Source organism: Tamandua tetradactyla, chromosome 9 (assembly GCF_023851605.1).
Source record: "Tamandua tetradactyla isolate mTamTet1 chromosome 9, mTamTet1.pri, whole genome shotgun sequence".
Lineage (NCBI taxonomy): Eukaryota > Metazoa > Chordata > Mammalia > Pilosa > Myrmecophagidae > Tamandua > Tamandua tetradactyla.
This window is the reverse complement of record NC_135335.1, coordinates 2,090,393-2,117,115: the sequence shown is the minus strand read 5'-3', so window position 1 is coordinate 2,117,115 and position 26,723 is coordinate 2,090,393. Positions and strand designations below refer to the sequence as shown.

Below are 26,723 nucleotides of genomic sequence, written 5' to 3'. Positions count from 1 at the left end.
GGGTGCGAGGCTTTTAGCATAAAGGAAGGGGTTTGACCCCTGAGCCGAGCCGCCACCCCTCATCTCAGCAGCCCAGGCTGCTTCAGAGAGGCAGATGCCTGGGGTCCCTGACCTCCCATGAATGTCTCCCGTGTGAGCCTGAGCCCCCTCCTATCCCCAGTGCCGCCCCATCTGCAGCCCCCTGCCTTAGGGAGTGTCTGCACGGAGAGGAGACCCTGGCCCGCCTCCAGCCCCAAGGCCCTTCCCTGACCCTTTGCAGCCGGGCCCTCCAAGCAGGGCCCCCAGCACCCCTCCCAGCCCATCTGTGTTTTTGGAAAACAGCCTGCAGCCCGTGGCAGCCCTGCAGTTTTGTGCCATTCACGCTGAATCTTTTCTTCTTGCAAGTCCAGTCTCACTCCCGTCCCCTCTCCTGCATCCCCAGCCCCCTACCCCGACCCGCTGTGTGACCTTACCACCGTCCCGCACCCTCTCTGAGCCCGAGTCTCTATATCTGAGAAACGAGGCGAGGTGCCGTGGCTGCGGCCGCAGCCTGTCGGGGTCGGAGGCCATGGGGCGGCTCCTGGGGCAGGGACCGACGGCTCTAAGACCCTCAGCTCTGGCCTGGCATCTTGCTTTCATGGGCGCCTTCTGAAGGGCTGGGGTGCTTGTCCTGTGCAATGGGGATCCCCCTAAGGCGGACGGGCAGCAAGTGGAAGCAGGCTTTCTGGAAGGTGCTCCCCTACCCCAGGCCCAGCTGTGCACAAGAAGGGGGCGGAAGCCCAGGTTCCAGGCTGGGGAAAGAGCTGGCAGAGAAACAGGAGGGGGCATTGCCCCCCCCCCCAGGACCCTACCCCTGCCCACAGCTCCAGCTGAGGCTCTCGGCGGTTACAAGGCTGCACAATCAGAGCCCAGGGCAAGCAGAGGAGACAGGAACGGGCAGGCAAGGGGTGCTTCCTAGAGGAGGTGTCCTTTGCTCCGTGTTGCCCCACTCTCCCACTGGAGCTGGGAACCTTGGCCCCTTCTGTGCGTGGAGCATTGGCCAGCCCTGGCAGTGCCTATCAGTGAGGGAGGAAGGAGCAGCCGCGCTTTGAAGGACTTGATGGATCCTTGTGGGTGTTGTGAGACCACAGGCCCTCACCTCCTCATACACACTGGCTCCCCCAGGGCCAGCTGGGGTGTCCACTCGGGGGCCAGTGCAGGGCACAAGGGAGTGAGTTCAGGAGCCCAGGAGGCCTGTGTGGGTCCTCGTTTGGCTGCTGGAGGCTGTGTGCCCTAGGGAAAGTTGCTTGCTCTCTCTGGACCTCAGTTAGAAAGGGCTCAAAGGAGCCCCTACTGTGGCAGCTGGGTGGGGAGCCTGTGGCCGTGGAGACCCAGCAGGCTCCTTCCCCGGTAGCTCCCGCAGCTCCCTTGGTGGCTTTGCACCAGGCATCGTCAGCCCCCAGACCAGCCTCCTGTCTCGAGGGGATTTGGGTCTTCCTAGTTAGCAGGGACAGGGATGAGAATTAAGGCCTGGAAATGGCCCCAGAGCTGCCCCTTCCAGCTCTGTGCTGCCCATGCAGCCCACGGCAATGACCCACCGCAGGCAGCATGTGGGAACTAATGCCCCAAGACCCCAAGTCCTAAGGTTCCGCAGGCTGGGGTGCCTGCCTGGGTGGGGGAAGGCACCCCCAGGAGCGAAGCCGGCAGGTGGCTTGTCCAATTCTGCTGCCCTGGGCGCGGGTCTCAGACATGCCACGCTCCCCCAGCTCCCCCAGCAGCAAAACCAGTGTGTCTTGTGGGAAGGGGACCAGGCGGAGTCCAGGGTGACCCCCAGGCTGGAGGGTCGGAGGTCAGCTGCAAGGTTCTAGACCTTGTTTGCATTTGGTCCCGGAAAGGAGCATGCTGGCGCCAACGGCCCCGGGGCTACAAACCCAGAAGAGCCCAAGAAAGGACCTCATCAAGCGGCTACCCACAGAATGTCCTCCCTGCTGTGGGCATCGTGTACTGGAAGCTCACAGCAACCTGCGGCGTCCGAGAGGAGCCCAAGGGCGGGCGGCCAGCGACGGATGGGTCCCCCAGGCCCTGCTCCCCGTTCCTCTCCCCTGTCTGAAAGCACAGCCGCCCGAGGGGTACAGGCCAGCCCCTCTAGCCCACTGGGACCCCCGCTAAGACCCTGCAGCCTGTGTCGGAGGTTTTACGCCATCCCAGGGGTCGGGGTCCTCGCCCACGGCCCAGGCAGGCCCAGATGATCCACGTTCTCAGGGAGGACAAACGTAGGGCGTTGGGGTTGGGGGTTCGGGATTGCGTCCCCCTTTTCTCTCAACGACAATTGGTTTCTAGGAGTGTGAGTCTCTGTGCGTGGCTGCGGCTGTGATTCTCTCACGTGGCCACGAGATGTCAGGCTCAGGCCAGGTTTGGGAAGCCCGGCGCCCTTGCAGGATACAGCGAGGGGCCAGGGGGCCAGGAGAATGAAGTGGGGGGCACCCCATGTGTACCCCAGGACCCTGCTGCCATTGGGGCCCCAACGTTCTCACCAGGACCCCTCGGGAATATACCTGACTTTATTTTAATGCGAAATAATAGCGCGCCCTGTAATTCTCCCAGCAAAACGATGCTTCAGCAGCCTACCCTTGGCACTGTCCCTGCCGACGCCACGCACCCCAGGGTGGGTGAACCCCCAAAAGGAGAAATTCCCTTAGCCCCCCTCCAGGTCTGGAACGCGCTCATGGGGGCAGACAAGAAACTTGGGTTCCAGCACAAAGGTACAGGGCCCACCTGCGCCCCGACACCACAGAGGGGGCTCCTCTTTCCCTGGAGAGGGAAATACCCAGCCTGGCCCCCCAAACTCCCATGAGATGCCCCAAGTTGCAAGGCCTAAAATCTTTGGGCTCGGCCTCTGTAAGTCTAGAAACGGTCACCAGGTGTCAGCATGAGACCACTAAAGCTGCAGAGCTGAGTGGCCCGAGCGCAGAAACTTCTGGAGTCCTGCAGCCCAGCAGCCATCTCTGGGGCCCCGGAGCCCATGGGGCAAGGCGAGGCTTGCTGTGAGCTGCGCCTCATCCCTGCCCCCTGACCTGTGTCTTTTCTGTGTTTCTCCTCCAGCTCTGTCTCACCTCTAGGACCCTACCCCCTCAGGCATGCAGGGCCAAGGGGCGCAGCCCTCACGCCCCTACCCACCAACCCCCAATGTCTCCGGCCCTGCCTTGGTGGCGCCATAGCTTGGCCGGTCCCCCATGCGACCTCCACCCCCTGCTCTCCTCCCCTGGTTTAAACACCCTGGGCTGAGATTTTGGTAAAATAAAGTAACTCTTGAGTGGAGTGAACCCTTTGGGCCAAGCCAGAGATGTGAGTCCAGTGTAGGGCAGAGCTCAGACCCAAGGCACCCTGTTCTGGGGGTGGGGGGTACCCCCACTTCCAGGATTCTGATATGTGGGCTTCAGGCTGCACCCCTTTGGCCACGTAACTGGCCAATCTGGAGATGCCCCTTTGGTGGGACTCCAGAAGGCACCCCCTCGTCTGGCTTGGGGCGAGCCCCTCACCCTCCTTAGCCTCTCCTCTAGTGCAGCAGTCCCAGCTGAGTCTCCCCTGGCAGCACCCAGGCAGCAGACACCAGGGGGTGGGGGGCAGACACTGAGGGGAGGGGTAGTGTTCACCTGTGAAGCCTCCAGCCACAGAGACCCCCAAAGCTCTGAAGCTGCTTTGTGCCAAGAATTGCACCCCAGCCCCAAGTCGCCTGTATGTGCCCTGGGACTCACTCTGGACCACTGGCATCTCTGCGTCCCTTCTGTGCCTCCCTCCCGGGAATGTGGTGTCCTGTTCTTAGGACATCCCCACCGAATTTTAATTCCCCTCGAGTCCGACTCTCCCCCTGTCTGAAAGGCCAGCTCTGTCTACTGGACACTATACCTCCAGCCAAGGATGGGAGGGCTTGAGAGACAAATGGAGGGGGGAGAATTAAATCCAAGCACAGGCCGGTCAGCAGGCTGAGATGGGGAGCAGGTGAGATGGCAGGCCACAGCTGGAGCGAAATCCCCATAAACGCACAGAGGATGGGTGCTGAGGTGGGTTTTGTGGGGGTGGGTGGGGGGCAGCCGGCCTTCTGAGAAGTTCACCTGACTTCACGTCTCTGGGAGTCTTGTCCTGCTGTCTGCTCAACCGGACGTTGGAGAAGAGGGCCTCGAGTTCCCAATGAGATTTAGTTCAATCAGGCCACCTTCGGTCTGAGCCTACCCCCGGCTGCTGCCAGCTCTGAGTTGGTGCCTTAATTGGACTTTTAGCCAGACTCAAAAGGCTGAGAGTCCAGCTGGTCAGCCTACCCTGCAAGGCTTGAGAGCAAGACCCCTGCTGCTTCCTGACACCTGCCATTTGTGGGTGTCCTTAGAGCCTGGTGCCACCCGTAAGATGTAAGGGGTCAGATTGGCCGTGACGGGTGAAGGAGAAAAGCCCCCGCTGAGTCTCCTGGCCCTGAAGAAGGAATCACCCGGGAAGAAGGATGGAGCCCCCCACCCATCCCCCAATATCCCCCTGCCACGCCCACCAACAGTCCATGCATCAAGTAGCTGCCAAGGGTCACTGTTCTGAGGCCCCCCATTCCCCCACCTGCTTCACCCCACCCTCACCTCCTAGCTAGCAAAGAAGCGTGCATCTTATGCCCTCTTCCACAGAGACCCTTCCTCTGGTTCGGGGGCAGGCCAAACGCCCCCCCAGTGTTTCTTGCCCTGGCATGGGAAGGTGCCGGTGCTTCCAGCACCACCGAGCTGGAGCAAAGCTCCCTGAATTCAGAGGGGCTCGAGGGACCCCGAGGGAGAGCAGACGTGAGGGAGGGAAAGGAGGGAAGGTGTGGAGGGGACACGGAGGAGAGGGCCTTCGCTTTAGTTGGCACTGGAGCAGGTGCGCCGCCGTGGAGCGGCTGCCCCGCTTCTAGGGCCTCCGGCCGGGCTCTCTCTAAAAACGCGCCCCATCCTCACAGCCGCCTCCCCACGCTGTCCACCTGGCTGGAGGGTCTGGGCGCCGCAGCCCAAGCACCCAGTTTGGGCAGCAGCTGCTGCTACTGGCCCACCAGTGGCCCATCGGCCGGGCAGCTTCGGCAGAGAACCCTGGGCACCAGCGACTCCCCGGTCCTCTTTCATCCACCCTCCAGGTGCTCCTGGGACTACAGGTAAGCAGGCGTCCGTCGTGCACGTGGCCCCTCTGAGTGCAGGAGGGAGGCAGCTTTCCCAGTGTCCCGTGAGGTGGGCTGGGGGCCTGGGGCAGCCGCTGCAGGAGCCCGCCGAGGGAGAGGAGCCTGGGCTGCGGTGCCCAGGCACACCTCCAAAGTGGCTTCGGCTCTGGAGGGGACAGGAACTCAGGTGGGAAGGGGTGCTCCCTGTAGCTGCCCAGAGCAAGGAGGCTTTCGCAGGGAAGAGCAGGTTTTCCTTCACTCATCCTCGAGGCAGAACGGGAGGGCCGGCTGGGGGAACTTTAGACCACTCTTCCCAGCAGGCCTGCACAGCTGTTCTTGCAAATGCTAAAGGCAGGGTTTCTCTGTGGGAGAAGTTTCCCCTCTCTTGCTGTATCCCTTCCACCCCCTGCCCTCACCCCCTGCCCCCCACATCCCAACCAAAGACAAACAAGAGACCACGAGTTTGGAAAAGTGTTCTTTATATATACCATTAAAAAAATAATGCTTCTCTTCTCCCCAGTCCCTGTTCCCCAACCCTCCCACCAGAATCCCCTCCCCTCCCCCCAACAAATTGAGAAGGAGAAGGAGCAAGGACAGATGCCTGTTGGTAGGTCCAGCGACACCTGTAAAAGTAAAGCTTCTTTCTTCCTGAAGGTGTGCCGGCTTCCCGCGCCCCCTCCCAGCCTCCTCTGCCCCCTGACCTGTGCCGTGGGGCAAGGGCAGCTCCCCAGGGGCACATCAAGCTTCTCTCTCCTGCTCCCTGGACCCTAGAGAAGCTCCAGCACCCCAGCACCCCACCAGCTAGCTGGCTTCAGGACTTTGGGGTTTGCGGGGCTCCCTCCTCGCCTTCACCTCAGAGGGAAGGTGGGGAGTGGAAAGGAGCTTCCCTGTTTTGTACTGCGATTCCCCAAGGCAGGCCAGCTGTGGCCTCTCGCCCCCCAGCACGGCCCCCAGCCCGGAAGGGGACAGCTCGTCCAACAGAAGGCGCTCCTTCCTCCCCGGCCGCCACTTCCAGGCAAGCTGCTGGCCACTTCCTCCCTCCATTGTACTTTGAAAAAGGGAAAACGTGGGGCAGCCCCCGGGGCAGGAGGGGCAGCCCACCCAGACCCTGACAAGACGATCCTCAGGGTACTCCACCCAAGAGCCAAGGACGGGCAGGGGACCCGCGGCTTGGGGAGGGTCACTGTTGAGTGGCCATCTCAGGTCACCTTTCCGCTCTTCCCAAGGGGCCGGAGAGTCACCCCTGCCGTCGTGGAGGAGGAGGTGGGGTCTGGCCCGCGGCGCCAGGGACCCCCGTCTCACCCGGTCTGGGCCCAGACCCAGCCTGACCCGCAGCCCCCGCAGAGCTGCTGCAGCCTGCGGCCCCGCCACACTCCACGCGCGCAGCACGGAGGCAGCGGCCAGCGCCAGGACGAGAAGGGTGAGTGGTGCTCGGCGCCGGGGGCACGGTGGGGACTGTCATCTCTTGCTCGCTCTTCGGCTCTCAACGTGCCAGGCTCTGAGCGGGCGCCCAATTTCCTTCAGCCATCCGAGCCCCTCGAGGCAGAGATTTGGGGTTCGAGGGGCTGGAGGAGGTTTCCGGGGACGCAGCTGCCCTGTGCGGGGCTGGTGGTGGAGGGCTCAGGTGAGGGTCAAGCCGGCTTCGAGGTCCTCCCAGGGGGTCCTGTGGGAGAACAGGGTCGAGGGAAGGACGGGGTGGGGTGAAGGAAGCGGAGACCACGCGGGGCCGAATTTGAGGACGGGGACAGGGAAAACCCCCTTCTGGGGGAGAGATGCAGAGACTGGGGCGGGGGGGGGGTTTGCCCCGGCCTGGGCTGCCTGGCTGCAGCGCTTGCCCTGTCCGTGTCCCCACTGGCCACTGCGAGACCGCACAGCAGGGCAGCAGGGCAGCCCTCCTGGCTGCTCAGAACTGTGCAGAGCGCATGAAGGACTGACCAAAGGCTGGGGGGGGGGGGGCGCTTTTAGCGCTACAAGGACTTGTGATGGGCCATTGTGTTTGGGAGGCCGGGGCTTCCTGTATGCTGGGCTGGGGGAACTCACCAGAAAGACGCAGGCCAGAGCGGCTGCTGACGCAGCGGGAGCAGGCACGGGGCGGTGGTCCGGCTAGCTGACTGGTCAGGTACCGGAGGGACAGCGGGGAGGCCCGTGCAGAGGGGCACGGGGCACCGGGCCTTGGGGAGGGCTGTGGGTGAGGAGTGGGTGGGTCTCTGTCCTTGAGTCTGGTCCCATGCCCAGGCAGGCAACCCTCGGGGCCTGCAGTGGGGGACACAACAGGTGACCCCTCCAGGCTGGGCTGCCCACCTCAGAAGGAGCCCAAAACATTCTCTTTAACCACGTCACGAGTTCAAACATTACATAAAGCTGGGAGTGAAGGAGGCCGCGAGGCCTGGGTGTCTCCTGAGCATGCGGCCCAGTCCCTCCCCTGACGTACCTACCCTTGCGAGATCTACTGCCTTTGGGAGGCTTTAGGGCCGTGGGCTCCGGCACTTCCCGGCTCGGTGCGGTGGTCGCCGCTTCCCAGGCAGGCCTGGCTGAGGGCGCAGAGCTCCCCTTTCCCCTGTTCCTAGCTGCAGCCTGTGGGGAGGGAGGGAGAGGCGCTGGGGGACCCTCAGAGAATACAGGGGGGTTTGCAAAGTCCTGGGCTCTGTCCCAGGGAGAGGGGAGGGAGCCAAGGGAGGGATGGGGGAGAGCCGCGAGGCCGCCCGCAGCGCAGGAGGGAGAAAGGGGAGCGGGCAGGCGCGCAGCAGGCCCGGGACGCGGGAGCCAGGCCGGCTGGTGAGTGCCACTCTTTGGGGGGCCATTAGTGCCTTTGGAATTCGGGCAGGGGCTCCTCCTGCGGGGCTGGGGGCAGGCAGGGGTCGGCGGGCTGCGGTTCCTGCCGGCGGACGAAACTCTGGGCAGGAGACCCCGGGCCCACGACGTCCTCAGGCTGCTGGCGGGACCCTTCCAGCCGTGGGGGCCGGAGCCCCGAGGGAAGGAGAGGACGTGGGCAGAAAGAGGCCGCAGGTCCTGGCTGGGGGGCAGCCCACTCGCCTTCTGAGGGTGACCCGGATCTGCCAAGCGTCGAGGAGGCTCCCGTGGCCTCGCTTTTGACTAAATAAGGTGAGGGTGCAGCGGGCAGTGGCATGGGGGCGGAGGAGCATGTGTGCCTCCGGCCACCCGCCGGCCCTGGCAGGGCCCCCGCCCCGCCCCCACCCCCTGGGCACCCAAGGTGGCCGCAGCCGCCTTCCTACCTTGCAAAGTCTTGGCACACGCTGGAACTCTGTGTGGGGGAGGGCTGTTGGGCCGCCGCCTCTGCCGGGCAGAAAGCAGGAAAGGTCCCCCCCAAGGAGGGGCACCCCAGGACTCACATGGGGGTGGGGGTGGGCTTGGAGGAAAGCTGCAGAATCCTGGTTTTGTCTGTTCCCAGCAGAGACCCTTCACCGTGGACCTGCCTCTGCCTTAGTCTCCCAGGGACCTGGGCTCCTGCAGTCAGGACTTTTCAATGCCCCCACCCCCAAATTTACCACGTTGTCCCGAAGTGGGGAAACAGCACAAATACTCCCTTGTTTTTACCTCGGAGGCCCCCTCTTAGCCCACCCTCCTACAGACAAATCCGCCCGGCACAGGCCAGAAAGCAGGGGACTGTGGAGGGAGAGGGGGCAGTGATGGGTGGGGGGACCAGGCCAGATGTTCCTGGAATGGGACACGGGGGTGATTGATGCAAACTGGAATCTGAAGGGGGGACATTCCCCACATGCTCTGGGCTCTAGGGGTGGAAAATGGCCTATTTTTCATGGTGGGGGGAGTCTCCCAGCCTTGCCAATTTAATGCAAAGGAGAGGCCTTGGCCCTGCCAGGGTCTCCACATCTGCCCATGGTCATTAACCCCTGCTTGCCCAGAGTGCCAGGCTGGGCTGGGCTGAGGTGCCTCTCATCCTTCCCCTTGGGGTGGGGGGGGATGACAATGGGGACAAGCGATACCCACTGTACTTGCCCCCAAGCTCTCCACCATTTCCTTATCCCAAACAGTGCCGCCCCTCCGCCAGCAGCCCCCACCCCACAGCCCCCGCCACCCCAGAGCCGCAGTCCCCCTTGGCCAGCATTGCCCAATTCCGAGTGGGTGACCTTGTTACAGGCGGCAGCCCTGTGGGGGCACCGCTTGCAGGTTTATTTGTCTTTAAGAACTGGACTTTCCCCTCAGGGGAAAGGGTGGGAGGCTTTTAATGAAAATTCTCTTGGGAAACAAGGAAAGTGACCCCTGCCACCCGAACGCCAGCGGTCCTGGCCCCCCGATTCTCTCCTCTCATTTTTCCCCTCGCTTTCCCGTGACCTCTCCTTTTTTCTCCTTACCAAAACAAAATGCGTTTCGGCCCATTATCCGGGGGCAAAAGCCTGAGCGGCGCGCGCGGAGCGCCGGGGCGGCCGGGGGTGGCTGCCGGGGGTGCTCCCGGGCCCCCAAGCCGAGCCGGGGACGAGCCTGCCCGCGGCGGCCGCCCGGCAGCGGCTTCGCCTAGGCTCGCAGCGCGGGAACGCGTGGGGCGCCGAGGCGGCGGGGAGCCCGAGGGCCTGCGCGGCGGCGGCCGGCCGGGTGCCCGGGACCCCGAGGCGCCCCGGGAGCCGCGCTCCGGCCACCTCCGCCGCGCCGCCCGCGCCCCGCCGGCGCGCGCCGCCCTCGGGTCTCTCGGTCCCACCCCGGCGCCCGCTCGGCCCCGGCTCTGCCACGGAAGCGCGCTCGTGGCGACGAAGGCAAAACCGGAGCAGTTCCACCCGGGCGTGCGCTCCGAGCAGCCCCGCCGCTGCCTGCTCGCCCTCGCGCGCCTCCCTGCCCGCCGCCGCCGCCGCCGCGCTGCCCGCGCTCGCGGTCCCCGGGTGGGCGCCACGACGGCGGGCTCCTTCCGGAGCCCGAGAACTTAACTCTCAAATGTTTCTCAGTCTCCAGGGCTCCAACCCACAGCGCAACTGCCTTGCTTCCCCCACACGCCGACGTTAATTTTCCGGGATCCTCCAAATGCCCCGGATCCCCTAAATACTTTCAGGATTTGGGGCACCAGAGTTGTGCTGGGCAGCAATGCCTGGGGACCTCAGAATACAGCCAGTGCCGCTGCCCCCCACCGCCCACCATCGGATTCCCCGAATTCAGACTTTGTGGCCAAACTCACTGGAGATTTCCCCCGGTTAATAATAGTTTTATACCCAAACCACTGCCACCCCACACTCTTGGTCCCACAGATTTATAGTGCACTAATCTGGGTCCCCTAAAATCTAAGCGTTCTCCCCCAGGTCCTGTGATCAGCTTCCCCAAACAAACTGAGCTTTTCTCCTGTTCCCCATAATTTTGAACCTCAAGCCCAGAGTCTCCCACCTCAGTTTCAGACATTGAATCCTACGGCCACCACCTGCCCGCCAATGGATTGAGCAATTTTCCTGGAACCCTCACGTTTGAACAACCTATTCTATGCCTCCCCCTAATTTTAAGCATTGTGCCCAGAACCCCAAAGCAGCACAGACCCCTTTTCTGAATTGTAAATCATCTCTACACTGACTTTTTGGGTCCCCTGAAATTGAGAGAATAGTTTCTAGTCCTCAGAACTCATGGAGCATTTGAATATGCGTGTATGTGTGTGTCTGCGTGTGCCACCATGGTCTGAGACAGTTTTTCTCTGGAGTCCTACAAGCTTCCTGTTCACTAATCGGGTCCCTTAAAATTTAGACATTATTAACTCTCATCCAGGTCCCTGAACCACGTGGAGCAGTCACGCCACAGGTGCTCATGTGTAAACCTGGGTGTTTTTTTTTTTTTTTTTGGTGCCCCCAAGGCAAACACGGTCACCCAGCTCGCAGCCTCATTGACTGTCCCTCAGTCACACCATATATGAAAACAACCCCCTTGGACAAAGTCTATTTCTTGGGTCTCTGAAAGATTCCCAGCTTTGTCTGGAGTGTCACGAGACCCGAAACATTCTGAGCATTTTCTTTGCATCACGACATTTTGAATGTTAAAACTATTCTCTGTATACCATGAGCTTACCGACCAGAGTCTGGATTTCTTCACATTTAGAATTTAGTTCCTTTGCCTGTTCCCCCATATTTGGACATGCTGGTCTCCCGTGAGGCATTACCTTGTGGGTCCCCCCAAAACATTCAGTATTTCCTTTAGGTCACAAAAAGACATGCCCTTGGGTCACCTCGAATTTCAGCAACATTTCCTGGGTCTCTCCAAAACATTGCTCACCCCTGCGGCTCACAGAATTTGGATGTAGAGTCTCTGGGTCCTACAGTCCTTCTTCCCTAGAACTTGGATATTGTCCCCCAAATTCCTGAAGGACTCTGAACATTTTTCCTGGATCCCTAGATTCAAAAATTATTTTCCTGGGGCTGCCAAATTGAGGTACTGTTTTTCTGCCCTCTCAAACAATTTCAGCTTTCCCCCTCTACACCACACTTGAGCTTTTTTTTTTTTGAACGTTGATTTATGGGTCCCCTGACTTTATGACCTCTGTCCCATCCCGAGTGTTCCTATACATAGGTAATTGTCCCCTGGGTCCCCAAAGCACACTGAGAATTGTTCTCGGCATCCCCCAAATCCTAGGCATTACAGGTCTGAGTCTAACAATCCCCCCCAATCCCCCCAGCTACTAACAAGTTCCTAACATTTTAGATAATCTGTATTCAGCAAATCTTCTGGAACCCCCAAACTTGAATCATGTTCGGGATTCTCCAAATGCAGACATTGCCCAAACAAACATAGATTTTTTTCCCCATAATTCTCTTAAACCTATTTAAATAAATTTTAAACAAAAATATAAAACAAGGACATCGATCTTTAGCATTTCCCTAGAGTTTCAATCACACTCCAGGTTCCCCCAAATTTAGGTAATGCTTCTTAGGGTTCTAAAAACGGGGAAATTTCTCCGAAGCCAGGACAATCATGGATATTACTTTCAGTTTTCAGGCCATGAACTTGCATTCTTAAAGTATGCCCCCCACCATGCTAACAATTGGCTCCCCGACTGTGCCCATTCTCTCCTTCCCCTACTTTCGGCAGTGTGCCTTTTTGGTGTTGAGGTCGGGGGGGTCTTCATGGAGCAGCCTGCACCCGTGCCCCCCGCCACAAACTGGATGCACACCCACCGTTCCCCCAGCTGTTGAACAAGATGCAGGGTTCCCCCATTTTTGACCCAGATCTTTACTTCCTACGCCGCCGGGGCAATTCTCTTGATCTCCTCCACTCGGACTCGAGTTTTGTGGAGTCTCAAAGTTAGTCATTCATCACAGACCCCTCATATAAGCGGAGTCTGTCCCTGCGTCCCCCACTTAGGGACACTCATTCTCTCCGCCGCAAATCAGACAGAGCTCAAACTCGCCTACCTGAACTTTGAGCAGTGTGCTGCCGCCCTCTCCAGATTCCCCAATCCCGCACTCGGCGGGCCTGTCTGCGTCTCCTAAGAAGCCCACGTACCTCCTCGAACCTTAGAAATTTCCGCGTCTTCCCCAAACCCATTTAGTCCGGCCGCGTGCCCACCAGGAGGTGAGCCCTGCTTCACCCGCGTCCAAGAAAACGACTGGGCAGTGCCCCCATTTTCCCCCAAATTTGGGCATTGTCCCCGGGTCTTCCAGAGGACTGGGCGTTGCTCCTGGACACTGGGGCCTGCCCTAGGGGTCTCGCTCACCTTCAGCAGCGTCCACGGCCGCAGAGCGCTCCCCTGCTCTTTGCGCCCGATTCCTTCGTGCGCCCGCCGACGCCAGCCTCCGGCTCCAGCTCCAGCCTCGCGGTGAGCCCCCCGCCGCGCCGACCGTGCCGGGGCCCGCCGGGCCGCGACTCCGCGCCGGGACCTCTAGTCCAGCCCGGGCCCCGGCCCGCCCGGCTGGCGCTCGTCTCGAGCGGACTTGGAGGAGGCCCGCGCGCCGCGCGCAGGAGCCGGCGGCGAGCTGGCGGCTCCCCGGCCGCGCTCCTCGGGCCAAGCGCCCCGAAAGCGGGGCCGCGTTCGTTCGCTGTGTGCAAAGCTCACGATTCCGGGGAGAGCTGCTTAGCGCAGGGTCAGGGGGGCGCCGGGAAAGAGGCTCCCGCGCGGGCAGCGCGGCGCCTCCAGCCCGCCGGGACGAGGACTCCGGGGAGGCGCGCGGCGACGTGATTGATGGCGAGAGCGAGGGGCGAGGGGGCGCCGGCTTCCGCCCCGGCCCCTTCTCCCTGGGCGAGAGCCGCGGTCCCGGCTGCGGGCGGGCGGGGCGTGGCGCGCGGGCTGTGCGGGATTTTGAAAAATCACAATGCCTCTTTACATCACCCGAACTCTCCAGGAGATGGTTTCCCCAGATCCCCAAATTATCGTGCTGGCCCCCGGGGCCGAACCCGCGTCGACGCAAGTCCATCGCACTGAGGACGGGGGAACCATCATCCGGATATTTTGGGTGGGCCCCAAAGGCGAGCTGCTTAGACGCACCCCGGGGAGCCCGGTCATGCAGGTAGGATTTGAGCGAAGTTTCCCGCCCCACCACTCTCTCCTCTGCCCTGCGCCCCGCACCTGGTGACAGCCGCCACAGCTCGGCACCCGCTCGGGGCTCCGGTACGGCACCGGGGGGCGCTCGGGCTCCGGCTGCAGCCCAAGGTGCCTCAAGGCGACGGCTGCGCCTGCTCAGGCAGGTACCGGGTTGTGCGTCCCGCCTGCCACCGGGGACCCCCCCACCCCGCAGCTCCCAATCGCACGCGGGAACTCGGACCCCCGACCCACAGCCAAGCCACCTGTGCCCGGAATCCGAAGGGGCGTGCAGCCACGCAGCCCCATCGCGGGCCGCAGAGCTTTCCGCCGACGCTCGGGTCTTGGACGCAGCCAGCTTCGGCTCGTCCCGCGTCCCCAGGGCCCGAACAAACGCGCGCCGGGCACCCCGGAAGCCCGGGGGGGGGTACCCTGAACATTTGAGAAGGGTTATTCTTCATTTCTTTTGCGCGCTGCAGCGCCCTGCCCCCCACCCAGCAGCGCACCCCGCACCCACCGCCCCCCCCCCACCGCGGCAGCCCCCCCCTCCAAGGTCTCGGGGGCCCCCGGCCCTCGCCACCCCTCCCCGACGGCTCGAGTTGCGGGGGCGGTCCGGGGGCGGGGCGAGGGCCCCGCGGGCGCCCATTGGCGCGGGCGCACCGCCAGCGGGGCCCGAGCGGGCGCCGCGCCGCGGGGTGGCGCGGCTATAAGAGCCGGGCGTTGGCGCCCGGAGTTCGCCTGCTCTCCGGCGGAGCTGCGTGAGGCCAGGACGGCCCCCGGCCCCCTCTTCCGGCCGCCCCCGCCTCCTGGCCCCCGCTTGCCCGCGCTCGGCCCGCCAGCGCCTCCATCTGGGCTGGCGGCCCCGCCTCGACGTCGTCCGCTGCCGCGCTGCTGACCCCGTCCCGGGCGCCGTCGGTGGGGCCGCGCTCCGCCGGCCTGCGGATCCCCAGCCGCCTCCTCCTCCATCTACCTCAACCCCCGGTCCCCGCTTCGCCGGAGGAGGCGGTTCCCCCCGCAGGCAGTCCGGCTCGCAGGCCGCCGGCGTTGTCATCTCCCCGCGCTCCCCGCCCGGCCCTCCCCTGGCGTGCAGCCGCCGGCCGCTCCCCCTCCACGCCGCGTCCCCGAGCGGCCCCGGCGCTCCGCCACCGCCTCCTCCCCCGAGGCCCGGGCTCGCGACGGCCGAGGGCTCCGTCGGCCCAAACCGAGCTGGGCGCCCGCGGCCCGGGTGACGCCTCAGCTCCGCCCCCATCCGCGCCCTCCCCCGGCCCCCGACGTTGCACCCTTCCCTCGGCTTCTCTGTCTCGCCTCGCCCCTCTCTGGCCTCTGGTCCCGGCCCCCCGCTCTCTTTTCTGCCGCCACCTTCCCTTGGCTCCCTCCCGTCCCCCCCAGCTCCTGGCCTCCGAGCCCGCCCCCTTCACGCCCGCCCTCTCGCCCTCGCAGACCCAAAGTGGATTAATTACCAGCTTTCTGTTTCTCTCGGAGCTGTTCTCTCCCGCTGTGAGCCTACCCGCCTCTCGCTGTCCTCTCTCTCTCTCTCCACCTCTCTTTGGCCCCCCCCGCCCGTTTTCACGTTCTAGCTGTCCCCCTCTATCTCTGCCCCCCTCTATCCTTGATACAACAGCTGACCTCATTTCCCGGCACCCTTCCCCCCCGAAAAGGACAACATTTTGGCCCGCCCCAGCCCGCAGACAGCCCGTCCTCCCTTAAACGAACAGACGAGCCCCCCGCCCCCCAAAAAAGCCAAACCCCCGTTCTGACCCGTCGCACATTCGGCCCCCGCGACTCGGCCAGAGCGGTCCTGGCAGAGGAGTGCCCGGCAGGAGGGCCAACGCCCGCTGTTCGGTTTGCGATACGCAGCAGGGAGGTGGGCGGCAGCGGCGCCGGCTTCCAGGTAAGCGGCGAGCGGGCCTAGCCCCGGCGGGGACGCGGGACGAGGCCCGGGCGCCTGGCCCTGCCCCCCTTGCGCGCTCCCGGCCCGCGCCCCGCGCAGCCTGCGGGGCTCAGGGGGCCGAGCGCGGGGAGAGGTGGGAGGCTGCGGGTCTCTCGGGCTCTGGCGGAGCCGGTCCCCTCCCCTGCGCGGCGGGACTGGGGGGGAGGGGCGTCGGGAAGCGCCAAAGGAGGTGTGAGCTGCTGCAGCGGCGACTTCCTGGTCGGTTTGGGGGTGCCGCGGGGTGTTGCTGAAAGTTCGTGATTTGAGACCTGAGCCGCCCTGGCCGCACTCCCTCTCCCGGGTGCCTGGGGGTGCGCTGGGCATGAGGAGGGGCGCAGAGACTCAGAAACCCACCCTGGTATGTTGACTCTGTGCCAGCAGGACCAAGAGAGGGAAACGGGGTGGGCGGGCCAGGCTGGAGCGAGGGGGGCCGGTGGGCCACGGAGTCATGCCTCCGCCACATTCGCACGATTCCCCCTCACCCTTTTCCCTGTCCCCAACATTTCCAACCAGGAATCTGGGGAGAGGGGTCGGGTCTGGGCCTCAGAAGGGCCTAAGTGTGCAGCCCAGAGAGAAGTGACCTGCCCCTGCCCACTGGGCAGTCTGGAAGTTTCCATAGGAGGAGGAGGTGGCGCACCCCTCCCCGCCCCCTCCCCCACGCTCATCGTCCTGGGGGGAGATGGGCTGGGGTGCAGGATAGCCCCCCCATGACACTTTGCTAAGGGATGGTCCAGGACTAGCCTCTGGGGAGGGGGCAGGAGGAAGGGACTGGTTGGAAGGAGGGAGGGGGCGGGCACAAAGGGGGCGGGGGGAGTGGTCAGCGGGGCGAGGGGTGGGGGTAGGGTGGAGCCGGGGGCTGGGAGGAGCCGGCTCCCACATAAAAGCCGAGGCACTGGCCAGCTCGAAACTGGACACTAGCTTCTCCTGTGAGAGAGCCTTCCAGGTCCTCCTTCTCTTCCTCCTCTTCCTCCAGCCCCAGCGAGCCTCCTGTCCAACAGCAGGTAACCCCGGGTGGTGCAGCCAGGACCCCCGCCATCCTGCTCCCTCCTGCCCTGCCTCCCCAGGGCACCAGCGTCCCTTGCCCCATGCCAGCATCCCCTCCCCTCTCAGCCTCCGCCTTCTTCACCTGGTCCCCTGCTGCCTCCTGCCTCCTTGTCCCAGAGTCCCAGCTTCTCCTCAGCCCTCACCTGTCCCCCACTCCACACGACTCTTGCTCAGGCTCCCCCAGCGCTGTAGGGGTGGCAAGGTCTGCAGGGAGAAGGGGTGCCGGGCCGCTCAGACTGCGGCTGCCTTCCTAGTGGGTTTGCCCTTAGAGTGGGGAGAGGGGCGGCGGGACCTTGGCTGGGGTCCAGCCCAGGGCAGGCGGAGGTGGGCGAGGTGGCGTTTCAATCCCTCTGTGCAGCCGGCCACAGTTCTCTGGAGAGCTCAAGATTGCATTTCCTTCTTATTTCCCCTCCAACTGGTACAGGATTTACTGCATGGCCCCCACCCCCACCCCAGGCCCAGCCCTCCAGCCACGGTCTCTTCCGCGGCCGTGCTTGGTACCCCATACTTCCTGGGGTGCAAAGCCTAGGAGGGGGCACTCGGGGCGCTTGCTGGGTCTCAGGAGAAGCCCAGGCCCCGCCCCAGGCCTCCCGCCCCTAGGGGAGGTGATTAACCCTTGCACCAGCTCTACAGCTCGTGGCCTTCCGAGGGGGTGTGTCCCAGAGGAGCGGGGTCCAGGCCGGCCCTTGCCCCCGGGGGTGGCGTTTGGTACCGCCGATGAGGGGATGGTCGGGGGGTCTTGGAGAGGCTTCGGGGTCTCTGGCCCTGGGGTATGACGCGAGGCCTTGGAAGGGGCCTTGGGCCTTTTCGAGTGTTTGGGGGATCTCAGGGCAAATGCGCTGGGGGGGATGGGTGGTCCGGGAGACCAGGTCTCCCCAGCATGGGCAGGGCTGACTTGCTAAGCCTTGGACCCTTAGCCCAAATGTTGCTCAGCTATAGGGGGAGGGGTGGGCTGGCCCAGGGGATCTCCCCGCTGCACAGCTGGGGGCTGGGGAGGAAGAGGTGGTCCTCCCGGACCCCCCTGCCCAGCTGGGAGGGGGGAGGAAGGGGGCGTGGTCCTCGTGGGTCCCCCTGCTCAGCTGGGGGGTGGGAAAGGGGAAAGCCTGAATGCTCTCTCTTGGCTGGGCGTGGGGTGCGGGGTCAGGGACCGCTGAGGAACCCCTGATGCCTGGCTCCACCTCATGATGTCACGGATGGACACGAGGTCCAGCGACGGCATCACGGTAAAGGGTCAGCTCTGGCCCCCAGCCGCACTTCCGCCGTCCACGTGCCTCCCTAGCAAGGACGTTGTTCCTAGGTTCCCGCCTGTTAGTGGAGTTGTAAATGAGGAGGCGCCGGCTGGCCCCACGGGCTGCCAGCCTGGCCCCCTGACGGCCTCTGCTCTCTCCCCGCCAGACACCGATGGGGATCCCGATGGGGAAGTCGATGCTGGTGCTTCTTGCCTTCTGGGCCTTCGCCTCGAGCTGCATTGCTGCTTACCGCCCCAGTGAGACGCTGTGCGGCGGGGAGCTGGTGGACACCCTCCAGTTCGTCTGCGGGGACCGCGGCTTCTACTTCAGTAAGTAGCCCCAGGGCAGGCCCGGGAGTTATGGCCGGCGCTCCGTGGGTGGGGGCCGGCCAAGGATCCCACTCCTCAGCTGAGCCTGCCCCGCCCTGCAAGATGTGGGGGCCCCTGGGGGCCCAGGGACTGCCCAGGGACCTCCGGGTACCTCCATGGCCCCTGGCCCCTAAGGGCAGCTGCCTGGTGGGGTGCCCTGCACTCTCATGCCCGAGTGGGTGGGCACCCATGGAGTAGCGGGCGTCTTACCCAGCTTAGGGACAATACACCTGCCCCCCCCCAAATACCTCCCTTTAGGCCCCCTGACTGGGAGAAGGCCTGAGGGGCCAGGGGCTGGGGCAGAGGTCCTGAGAGCAGCCCCTGCCTTCTCCTTTGTGCATTTCGATGATATCTGCTGTTTTACTGGTGGGGTGCAGTAATAGGTTATTGGGGTGATTTGAAATAAGAATCAGATCAGATGTCCCTGGTAGGGGGCAAGGGGTCCGGCAGGAGAGACCCAGCCCCTGCCATCAGGAACTCTCCCAGGGCTGGGTGGGGGGCATTCTGGGTCCCAGGGCTGGGTGGGCTGGCCGCAGGGGGGCCCCTCACTGCCCCCCGAGAGCGCTTTGGCTGTCTCTCCTGCTTCTCTCTTGGTTTTCCAGCCTGGGGGTACTGGTGGACTGGCTCTCTGTCCTGCTCCTCCTCGGACCTCTGCCCCTCTCCCCCACTGCCCCTCCCCCTCGTGTGAGCAGGAGCGGGGGGGCCCCCTTCGGAGGTGACCTCTCCCCTGGGGACGTGGGCCAGGGCGGCCTCCCTGCCTGTCACCAGCCCCTTGGGGTCTCAGGGTCCTTATCTGCAAAGGACACCCACACCCCCGGGGCTCCCTCTCCCTCCCCCGCCGATGGCACCCACCGCTGGGCCCCCCAAGGGGCAGCTCGCCCTTGCACAGCGCCTGGACCTGCGGCTCTGCGTGCTGGGGGAGCGGGAGAGGACGGGAAGGGAGAAGGGCGTGGTTTCGTTGGATCTCCTCACTCCTCTCCTCCCGTCTTCTATCTCTCCCTCCTGTTCTGCCTGTCTCGGCGTCTCTCGGGGTGCACGGGGCGCCGGCGGCCAGGGCCCCTCCAGCGCAGCCCCCTCGTCCTGGAGCTGCCTGTCCGGGGAAGCCAGAGGCCGAGGGCCGGCCCTGGGGCCCAGGGTTGGGTGGATGGAGCGCCCCGAGCTTGATGGAAGTCTCCATGCCCCTGCCCTGGGGGTCCCGCCTAAGAGTGGGGGGCCGGCTGGCCTGAGGGTGGGGTGCCCTGCTGCTGGCTGCCTGGCGGGGGCCCAGGCACTGACCGGCTCTCCCCCGGGGGTCCCCAGGCAGGCCTACCGCACGCATAAACCGCCGGAGCCGTGGCATCGTGGAGGAGTGCTGCTTCCGCAGCTGCGACCTAGCCCTCCTGGAGACATACTGTGCCACCCCCGCCAAGTCCGAGCGAGACGTGTCGACCCCTCCGACCGAACTCCCGGTGAGGCGGCCCCCCGCGGGCCAGTGGAGAGGTCCCCCGTGGAGGGCTCGGGCGCGGAGAGCAGGGTCCCCCGGCACCCCCCCACCCCACGCTGCAGAGGCTGAGAGCACAGGGCTGCAGGGCCCGGGGGTGGAGGGTCTGCAGGCGAAGGCACTGAGGCACAGCCAGCCCCTAGTCGGAAGTTTCCTGGAGGGTAACTCCCAGGTCTGCTGTTTGTTCTCGCCCCGTGGACGTTAGCAAGAAGAGCCGCGGGCTAGCGGCCTGTCACACCTCAGCTGGCCTCACTAACGCGTAGGTAAGACCCCCCCCTCCCGTACCCGGGGTGCAGGCGCCCCCGGCACGTCTCCCGGGAAGGTCAGGGCCGCAGGGGGAGTTGGCCAGCCGGGCAGCCCTGACGGCCACGCTTGCCCCCCGCCCAGGACGACTTCCCCAGATACCCCGTGGGCAAATTCTTCCGCTATGACACCTGGAAGCAGTCCGCCCAGCGCCTGCGCAGAGGCCTACCGGCCCTCCTGCGTGCCCGCCGGGGACGCATGCTCGCCAAGGAGCTTGAGGCCTTCCGAGAGGCCACCCGCCATCGCCCCCTGGCCGCCCTGCCCACCCAGGACCCCGTCCAGCCACGCCTCGCTTCCGAGACCCCCGGCAGTCGGAAGTGAGCCAAATTGTCGTGATTCCGCAGCCAGCACCACCACCGCCCTGGCGTCTTCCTCCTGACCAGGGGCCTTCCCACCAGGGCCCGTCTCCAAGGTTTCTCCGGTACCTGCCCCGGCTCCCCTAGCCCGGCCCCCCCGGCCCCAGCCTCCCCAGAGTCAGGCTGCACAGAAACATCAAAAAGGGATTCACCTGATTGGCTGCTAACACCCTCGACAGCCCCCCAAATAGATACCCCCCAAATTGTGCAGACACATTCGAGACTTACAAACAGGAAAGCTCAAACCCGATACACTCTAGCCTACCCCCCAAGGCTGAATGACATTTTAGAACTTCAAAAAGAAACAAATTACAAAAACTAATTGGCTGGAAAAAAAAATACTAAAAATTAATTGGCTTACAAACAATTGGCTAAATAGAGGAATTTGGCCCCCCTTCTCTCTCCCTTTGGACCTTGAGTCAGATTGGCCAAAGACTCGAGTGTCCCCCCAGCCCCCCGAGAGATGAAGGCCCCGGAAATGCCACACACACAGGCTTGCTTCTCCGCCACCTCCCCTCTCGTGCCAAAACTTTCATTGGACATTGCCAAAATCAGGAGGCCGAGACAATGTCAGCCACGGCCCAACTCGTTCCCCAGTCCGCTGTCCGTGCGTGAAATCAGCGCGAGGACAGAGGAGGGGCCCACGGAGCACGGAAACCAAAATTAGTGGAAGTCAAGTTTAATTGGCATGCCCCCACTCTAAAATCTACTCCCCCAACTCACACCCCCACATCGCACATCTCCCCCCTAAAAATGAGCACTCTTCCATCCCCCCACTCACACACAAACACACTAAGGCATACAAACTCACACTCACCCCCCCACACACACACCCTCTAATGCATACAAACTCACGCTCACCCTCAGGCAAACACTCCCACACATGCGCACCTAACACACAAACATGCTCACCCACATGCGAACTCACCCACCACACACACTCACGCATCCATGTGCACACCCTCTGCCACACACAACCCAAGACCCACACAGCTGAGTCAGACGAGACCCCTCGAAGTGCCCCCGTGAGGTTTCCGTGCCCAGCCCCTCCTCCCCCGCGGCCGGCTCCACCTCCGGCCCCCGTGCGGACAGCGCTGAGCGGGGAGCGAGCTCGGCCTGCGGAGAGGGCAAGAACCGAGCAAAACCTGCCCCCAGCAGCCTGACCCACCAGGCGTGTGACTGGGAGAATTGTGGGATCCCCCCCAGCCCAGCACACCTGGTGGCCACCTCAGCCAGCCTCCCAGGGGACTCCGCCACAGCGGGGCCCCCCAGGAGGCTCGCGGGATGGCGGGGAGAGCGGGAAGTCTGGCGGTTGGAGGGGTGGGTGGGGGGCAGTGGGGGCTGGGTGGGGGGAGCCCGCGGGTAGGGAGTGGTCCGGGGAGATTTGGATAGAAAAGTCAGGAAGAGGGTGCCATGGGAAACGCTTGCGGAATTACCGTTAGAAATCAGGACCCCAAATTTACGTCAATTGATCTATTTCCCCCCTTTAATTGGCTCTCTGGGGCTTCTTTCCTTTTTTTTTTTTTTTTGTTTTGTTTTTTTGTTTTTTTGTTTTTTGTTTTTTTGGTTTTTTTTTTATCCCTCCTTGGCTTTACACGCGCTCTTAAACCAAATTAACCCCACCCCCGTCCCCGAGTAACAGGGGAGCAGCGTCCACAAGTCGAGAACAAGCCAAGCCAGTCAGCCACACCACCGCGTGCTGCTCCCCGCCATTTATCGCCACCGATTTGATTTTTTATTTTTAGTCTGTCCCTGTCGCTTGGGTTAAGTTGAGAGTGGAGCCTCGGTGGGTGCAGCCACCACGCCCACTGAGAAGTGCAAGGGGAAGGGGGCTGCTCCCCGGCCTGGCCCGCGGGGTCTGGCTGGTCCCCGCGGGTCCTGAGGGGTGGAGGAGGGAGGCGGGGCGGTGACTCCCCGGTGGCGGAAGGTGCTCGGAGGCCACACAGGTGGGGCTCCCGGCCGCCTCGGCCGCCGGGAGGGAAGGGGCTGCGGGGTGCCAGCAGAGGGTCTCCACCGGGCGCGTGCAGTGGCCGCCTTCCGTGCACTCGGGGAGCCCACCCCCCTCTCCCTCGGTTACATCTTGCCCACCTCCTCAGCACCCTGCCTTGTCCCCAGGAAGCCCGGAGCTCCACGGAGCCTCCTGGGGGGCAAGGCGGGGCGAGATCGGGGAGCAGGGCGGTCAGACGGGAGGGTCCCTCGGAGCCAGGAGAGCTGCCATCCGGACATCTCGGGGCGCCTGGGCCCAGCAGGCTGCGGGTCTGGCTAGCCCGGAACCAGCCACCACGGAGCCTAGGGCTGCAGCAGGGACCCTGGCGGCTGGGAGGCTTACCTCACCCCCACCTCTGCCCCCAGTGCGGCCCCCCTGCCCAGCAGCCCGACTAGCAGTCTAGAGGCCCAACACTGCTGGGCCCTGGCGACAGGGCTGGCGAGACCCAGGGGGCGGTCTCCGCCAGCCCGCCCGCGGCACAGAGCTCCCCGGCGGGCATTGGAGAAGGGGCCATTCGGACCATTGGCATAAACACGCTTCCCTGGAAGCCCAAAGAGCTAAATTGTTGCAATTGGACAACCAAAGCAGATTGACACCAGATCCAAAAGACTCAAGCACTCCAAATTGCCCGCCCGTTCGGCCGGACACCCACCCCACCCAGTGTTAATCCTCTCCTCATTCGGGATGGGTGTCCCCCAAGCTCGCCGAGGAGCCTCTGTGACCCCCAAAGTGCAGCTCTCCCCAGGTCGCCAGCCACCCGACCAAACCTGACCCCCCTCACCGCCCGCGCCCCTTGTGGCAGCCCATCTGGTCTCTTCCCCGTGTCCCCCCCACCAGCTGTCTTCAGCCGGGGCCCCCTCTTGGGCCCCTCCCCATTCCAGCGCCTGAAGACCCCCCCACGCGCCGAACACCCGTGTCACCTATGCCCGCTGTCAGCCCACCTCGCAGCGGCCCGTGTTCGCCTCAACTTAATTCCTTTAACATGCATTTCTGGCAAAATCCATTGCTTGGTTTTGTCTTTAACATTTTGCTTGCAATCCCAATAAAGCATTTAAAATTGTTTTCGTCTGGCTCTGCTGCTTTTTCTCTTGGGCGCCGGGTCGTGGGAGGGAGAGGGCTGAGCACCTGGTTCGGGGGAGAGGGTGGGGAGGGGGCGAGGGAAGGTGCAGACGCCCCCCCCATCCACCTCCTGGCGAGCAGCACCTGGAAACGAGACTCGCACAAAAGCGCTGCTTGGAGCACGAGCCTGGGGCTCCAGGCGTTGGGGGACGGGGCGTTGCGGGATGCCAGGGGCATCTGCGGGGGTCTCCCCGACAGAAAGAGCCCACCGCTGAAACGTAGAATCCCACCGGTGCCGGCCCCAGGGACCCACATTTGGGGGGCTGGGGGCTGGGCAGGTTCTGGAGATGGGGTCTCTGGGAGGCAGCTGGGGCTGAGTGTGTCACCCCGACACCTCCCCATGCCAGGCTCTGGTGGCGCCAAGCTGGGCAGGACACAGCACTGCCCCCGCCCCCACACCCCGTTCCTACTACTCTGCCTCTGACCTCTGGGGTCTCCAAACTCCCCAAGCCCCACGGACATCCCCACAGCACCCTCTGGCCCTGCCCTGTGGGGAGAGGGTCTGCGGGGGTGGGGGGCTGAGTGGACATGAGGGGCGCAGCCTCCCGAGGGTGGACTCGGCCTGTCCAGATGGAAGTGGCACCACGGGGGACCCAGAGTGGGGAAGGGATCCCCATTGCACCCTTGAGACTACTGGACACAGGAAAGCGGGCCGCCTGGCTCACAGCCGTGACTGTTGAGTAGGGGTTCACGGGCCCCCTGGGGTGGCTAGGGGCCTGTACAGAAGCAAGGTGGGCAGGGGAAGTACCGGACCTGAGACCCCCTGGGGGAGGAGCACGGCCTGGGGTCCCTCTGCGCCAGCCTGCCCAGCCCTCACGGCCACAGTAAAGCCCCTTTCCCCAGCCCCCGTGCAAGCACTTGGGCCCTGCAGCCCAAGTGGGGTTGTCCCCTGCTCCCCAGAGCTGGGCCCGGGGGCTTCCCTTTCTCCTATCTGCTCCATTGCCCCCCAAGGCACCTCCTTTGCAGTCTCACCTCCTCCACACCCTGCACCCCGCCTCCCACTCACCTCCATCCATGGACCCCCTCGGACCCCCGCCCCATCCAGCCGGCTCGCCCAGCTCTCGCAGCCCCTCCCTGCAGCCCCTGCTCCACCAGCTCTGCCTCTGCCAGCTCCGCTCGGGGCCGTGGGACGCACTGCCACAGGCCCTCAGCTCCCCTCTCCGTGCCCTGCACACTCACTCATCTCCACAACCTCATTCATTCACTCACGCGTGCACTCAGCGCTTGTGCTCTGTGCATTATGGGGGCAGCCGCCACGGGCCGTGAGATGCGACAGGGAAGACGGGGGCGGGGGTCCGGGGGTCGGGAAAGGTGACGCTGGAGTGGAGGTCTGGGGTCTGCGGGCCAAGTAGGGGGCAGGTGGGGAGGAGGCTCCCGGGAAGAGGGCCGGCTAGTCCTGGACTGGCGCCCTGGAGCCACAGCAAGGAGAGCTGTGGTACCGGGCAGAGCTGGGATGGGGTCCCTCGTTCACTCTCTGCTGTAGCGAGTTGAGAGTGGAACCCCCATATACTTCCAGGGGCTGCCCCCTGAACCTGTGACTGCGTCCTCGAGACACCTCAGGAGGCGGCCAGGTGGCGGTGGAGCCAGAGATTGGGGCGATGCGAGCACAGTGAGGGGAGCGCAAGGATGCCGGCCACCCCCAGAAGATGGGCAGTCCCCACAGGTTCCAGCAGGAGCACTCCTGGATTGCAGGCTTCTCCCATCCAGAACTGGGGAGAATGAATTTCTGATGCTTTCAGCCCCCCACTAATAAACCTGTGCCTTCCCTGCCCCTGCTCAGCTGCTGAGGAAGCCCCACCTGCCCTGGGGGACACCCGGCCCATGGTCCCCTCACCCTGGGCTGTGACCCTAGGACTCCCAAACCTGGGAAGTTGTTGCCCAGCTCTTAGCCTCACAATAACCCCCAGGGGCCTTCAAGTGTCAGAGCAGCTCCTGTCTCTGCTCAGAACCCCTAAAGTGGTCCTTATGGCCCTGGGGGGCAGGCCGAAACCCTCAGGAGGCCACCCCCTCCCAGCTCTCCTAGCTCAGGAGCCGCTCCAACCCCAGGGCCTTTGCACAGGCTGCCGCCTGCCTGCATTGCCACCCTTGCAGGCGTGGGCCTGACTCATGCTGGGAACTGCCGCCTCCTCGGGGAGCCCCTGTGAGCCCCGCCCATGAAACAGCAACCGTGCCTGGGGGTCCCGGGGGAAGAGCCGAAGGGGCAACCCGAGGGGTGGGAAGGAGAGGTGTGGAAGGCTGAGCTTCCAAACGACATCTCCCCTGGCCTCCTGTGCAGCCCCCCGGGGGCGCCCCATGACCCCCTGCACCCGGCGGCCTCCCGACCCCGCCCAGCCCAGCCCCGCCTCCCACCGGCTCTCCTGCCCCACATTTCACATCTCAGGAGGCAGCTCCAGGGTCTCCGGCCCTCCTCGCCACAGTGCCTAGGAGCCAAGGGGCCAGCTGCTGGCACCCCTCAGGCCTCTCTCCCATGCCAGCCCCCCGCCCGCCATGCCCGCTTGGAAGGAAGCCTCCCCCTTCCCATTACTAAGTCACGCCATGCCCCTCCCACGACCCCTCCCATCCCACGGCCCCGCCCGCCCCAGGAACCTCTGTACCCCACACCCCTCCCCCGTGCCCTCCTCTCTTCATGCCCCCTCCCCCTCCTCCCCACCCCCCCGAAGCCCCTCCCTGCCTTCCCCCAGGCTTCACACACACACACACACACACACACACACACACACACACACACGCTGTGCCCCTCCCTCCGTTGCTGCTTTATTCCCTCCTTCTGTACAGTCCTGACGCCCCCAGCCCCCTCCCCAGGCCTCGGGTCTCACCAGCGTCCCCTCCACCTTTTAACCCCTCCCTGGCCGCTGGAGGTAGTCAGTGACCCGGGAGGAAGGATGGCTGCCCACTGCTCTCTCTGCAGCCCGGGCACAGATGGGGCAAGGCGGGGGCCCGGGGGGGGTCACAGGGGAACCCCTTCCCCCTAGTCCCCAGAGACTGGCTTGCTGCCCTGGGGGCAGGGCCCCCCAGGCCAACCCGAAAACTGTTGGGGTTCTGATCCCAGGGCTTCGCACCCAGTGCCGAGGTCGCTTGCTCCAGGTTCCGGCTGCTCCCAGCTGGGCTCACGCACAGGTGCAGCCAGGTCCCAGGGCACAAGGCCTGGGGGGGCCACAGCTCCCCCGACCTGTGTGCCCGGGAGCTCAGCTCCACCTGCCCGGCTGGCCCCCAGCCGGGTGACCCCCCCTCGGGGCACGGCCTCGGCCCCTCCTCCGTGCGCCCAGCCTGGCCAGCCCAGGCCCCAGCCGGCCAGAAACCCAGGAGAAAATGCCTGTTTATGCCAGTTATGCAGAA

General features: G+C 64.3%; 1 protein-coding gene and 1 long non-coding RNA gene across 7 annotated transcripts; one reads left to right on the top strand and one right to left on the bottom strand.

Moving 5' to 3' along the window:
• The first annotated feature begins 5,020 nt into the window (after positions 1–5,020).
• On the top strand, positions 5,021–23,329 carry IGF2 (insulin like growth factor 2). 6 transcript variants are annotated; one of them, XM_077115350.1, is made up of 7 exons: positions 5,021–5,116; positions 6,032–6,134; positions 6,346–6,539; positions 13,396–13,560; positions 17,941–18,103; positions 19,442–19,590; positions 20,010–23,329. In XM_077115350.1, exons 4-7 carry the CDS (start codon positions 13,399–13,401, stop codon positions 20,244–20,246), a joined length of 711 nt encoding a protein of 236 aa, XP_076971465.1. In that variant the 5' UTR covers positions 5,021–5,116; positions 6,032–6,134; positions 6,346–6,539; positions 13,396–13,398; the 3' UTR covers positions 20,247–23,329. The 6 variants fall into 6 exon arrangements, with proteins under 6 accessions (XP_076971465.1, XP_076971467.1, XP_076971471.1 ...); XM_077115352.1 differs by lacking the exon at positions 13,396–13,560; XM_077115356.1 differs by lacking the exons at positions 5,021–5,116; positions 6,032–6,134; positions 6,346–6,539; positions 13,396–13,560 and adding an exon at positions 7,153–7,238.
• Positions 7,583–15,056, bottom strand: LOC143646461 (uncharacterized). Its single transcript, XR_013157473.1, has 3 exons — positions 15,032–15,056; positions 8,353–8,413; positions 7,583–7,693 (listed from the first exon to the last, which is right to left on the bottom strand). It is a non-coding gene; the product is annotated as an uncharacterized LOC143646461 (long non-coding RNA).
• Positions 23,330–26,723: the final 3,394 nt, after the last annotated feature.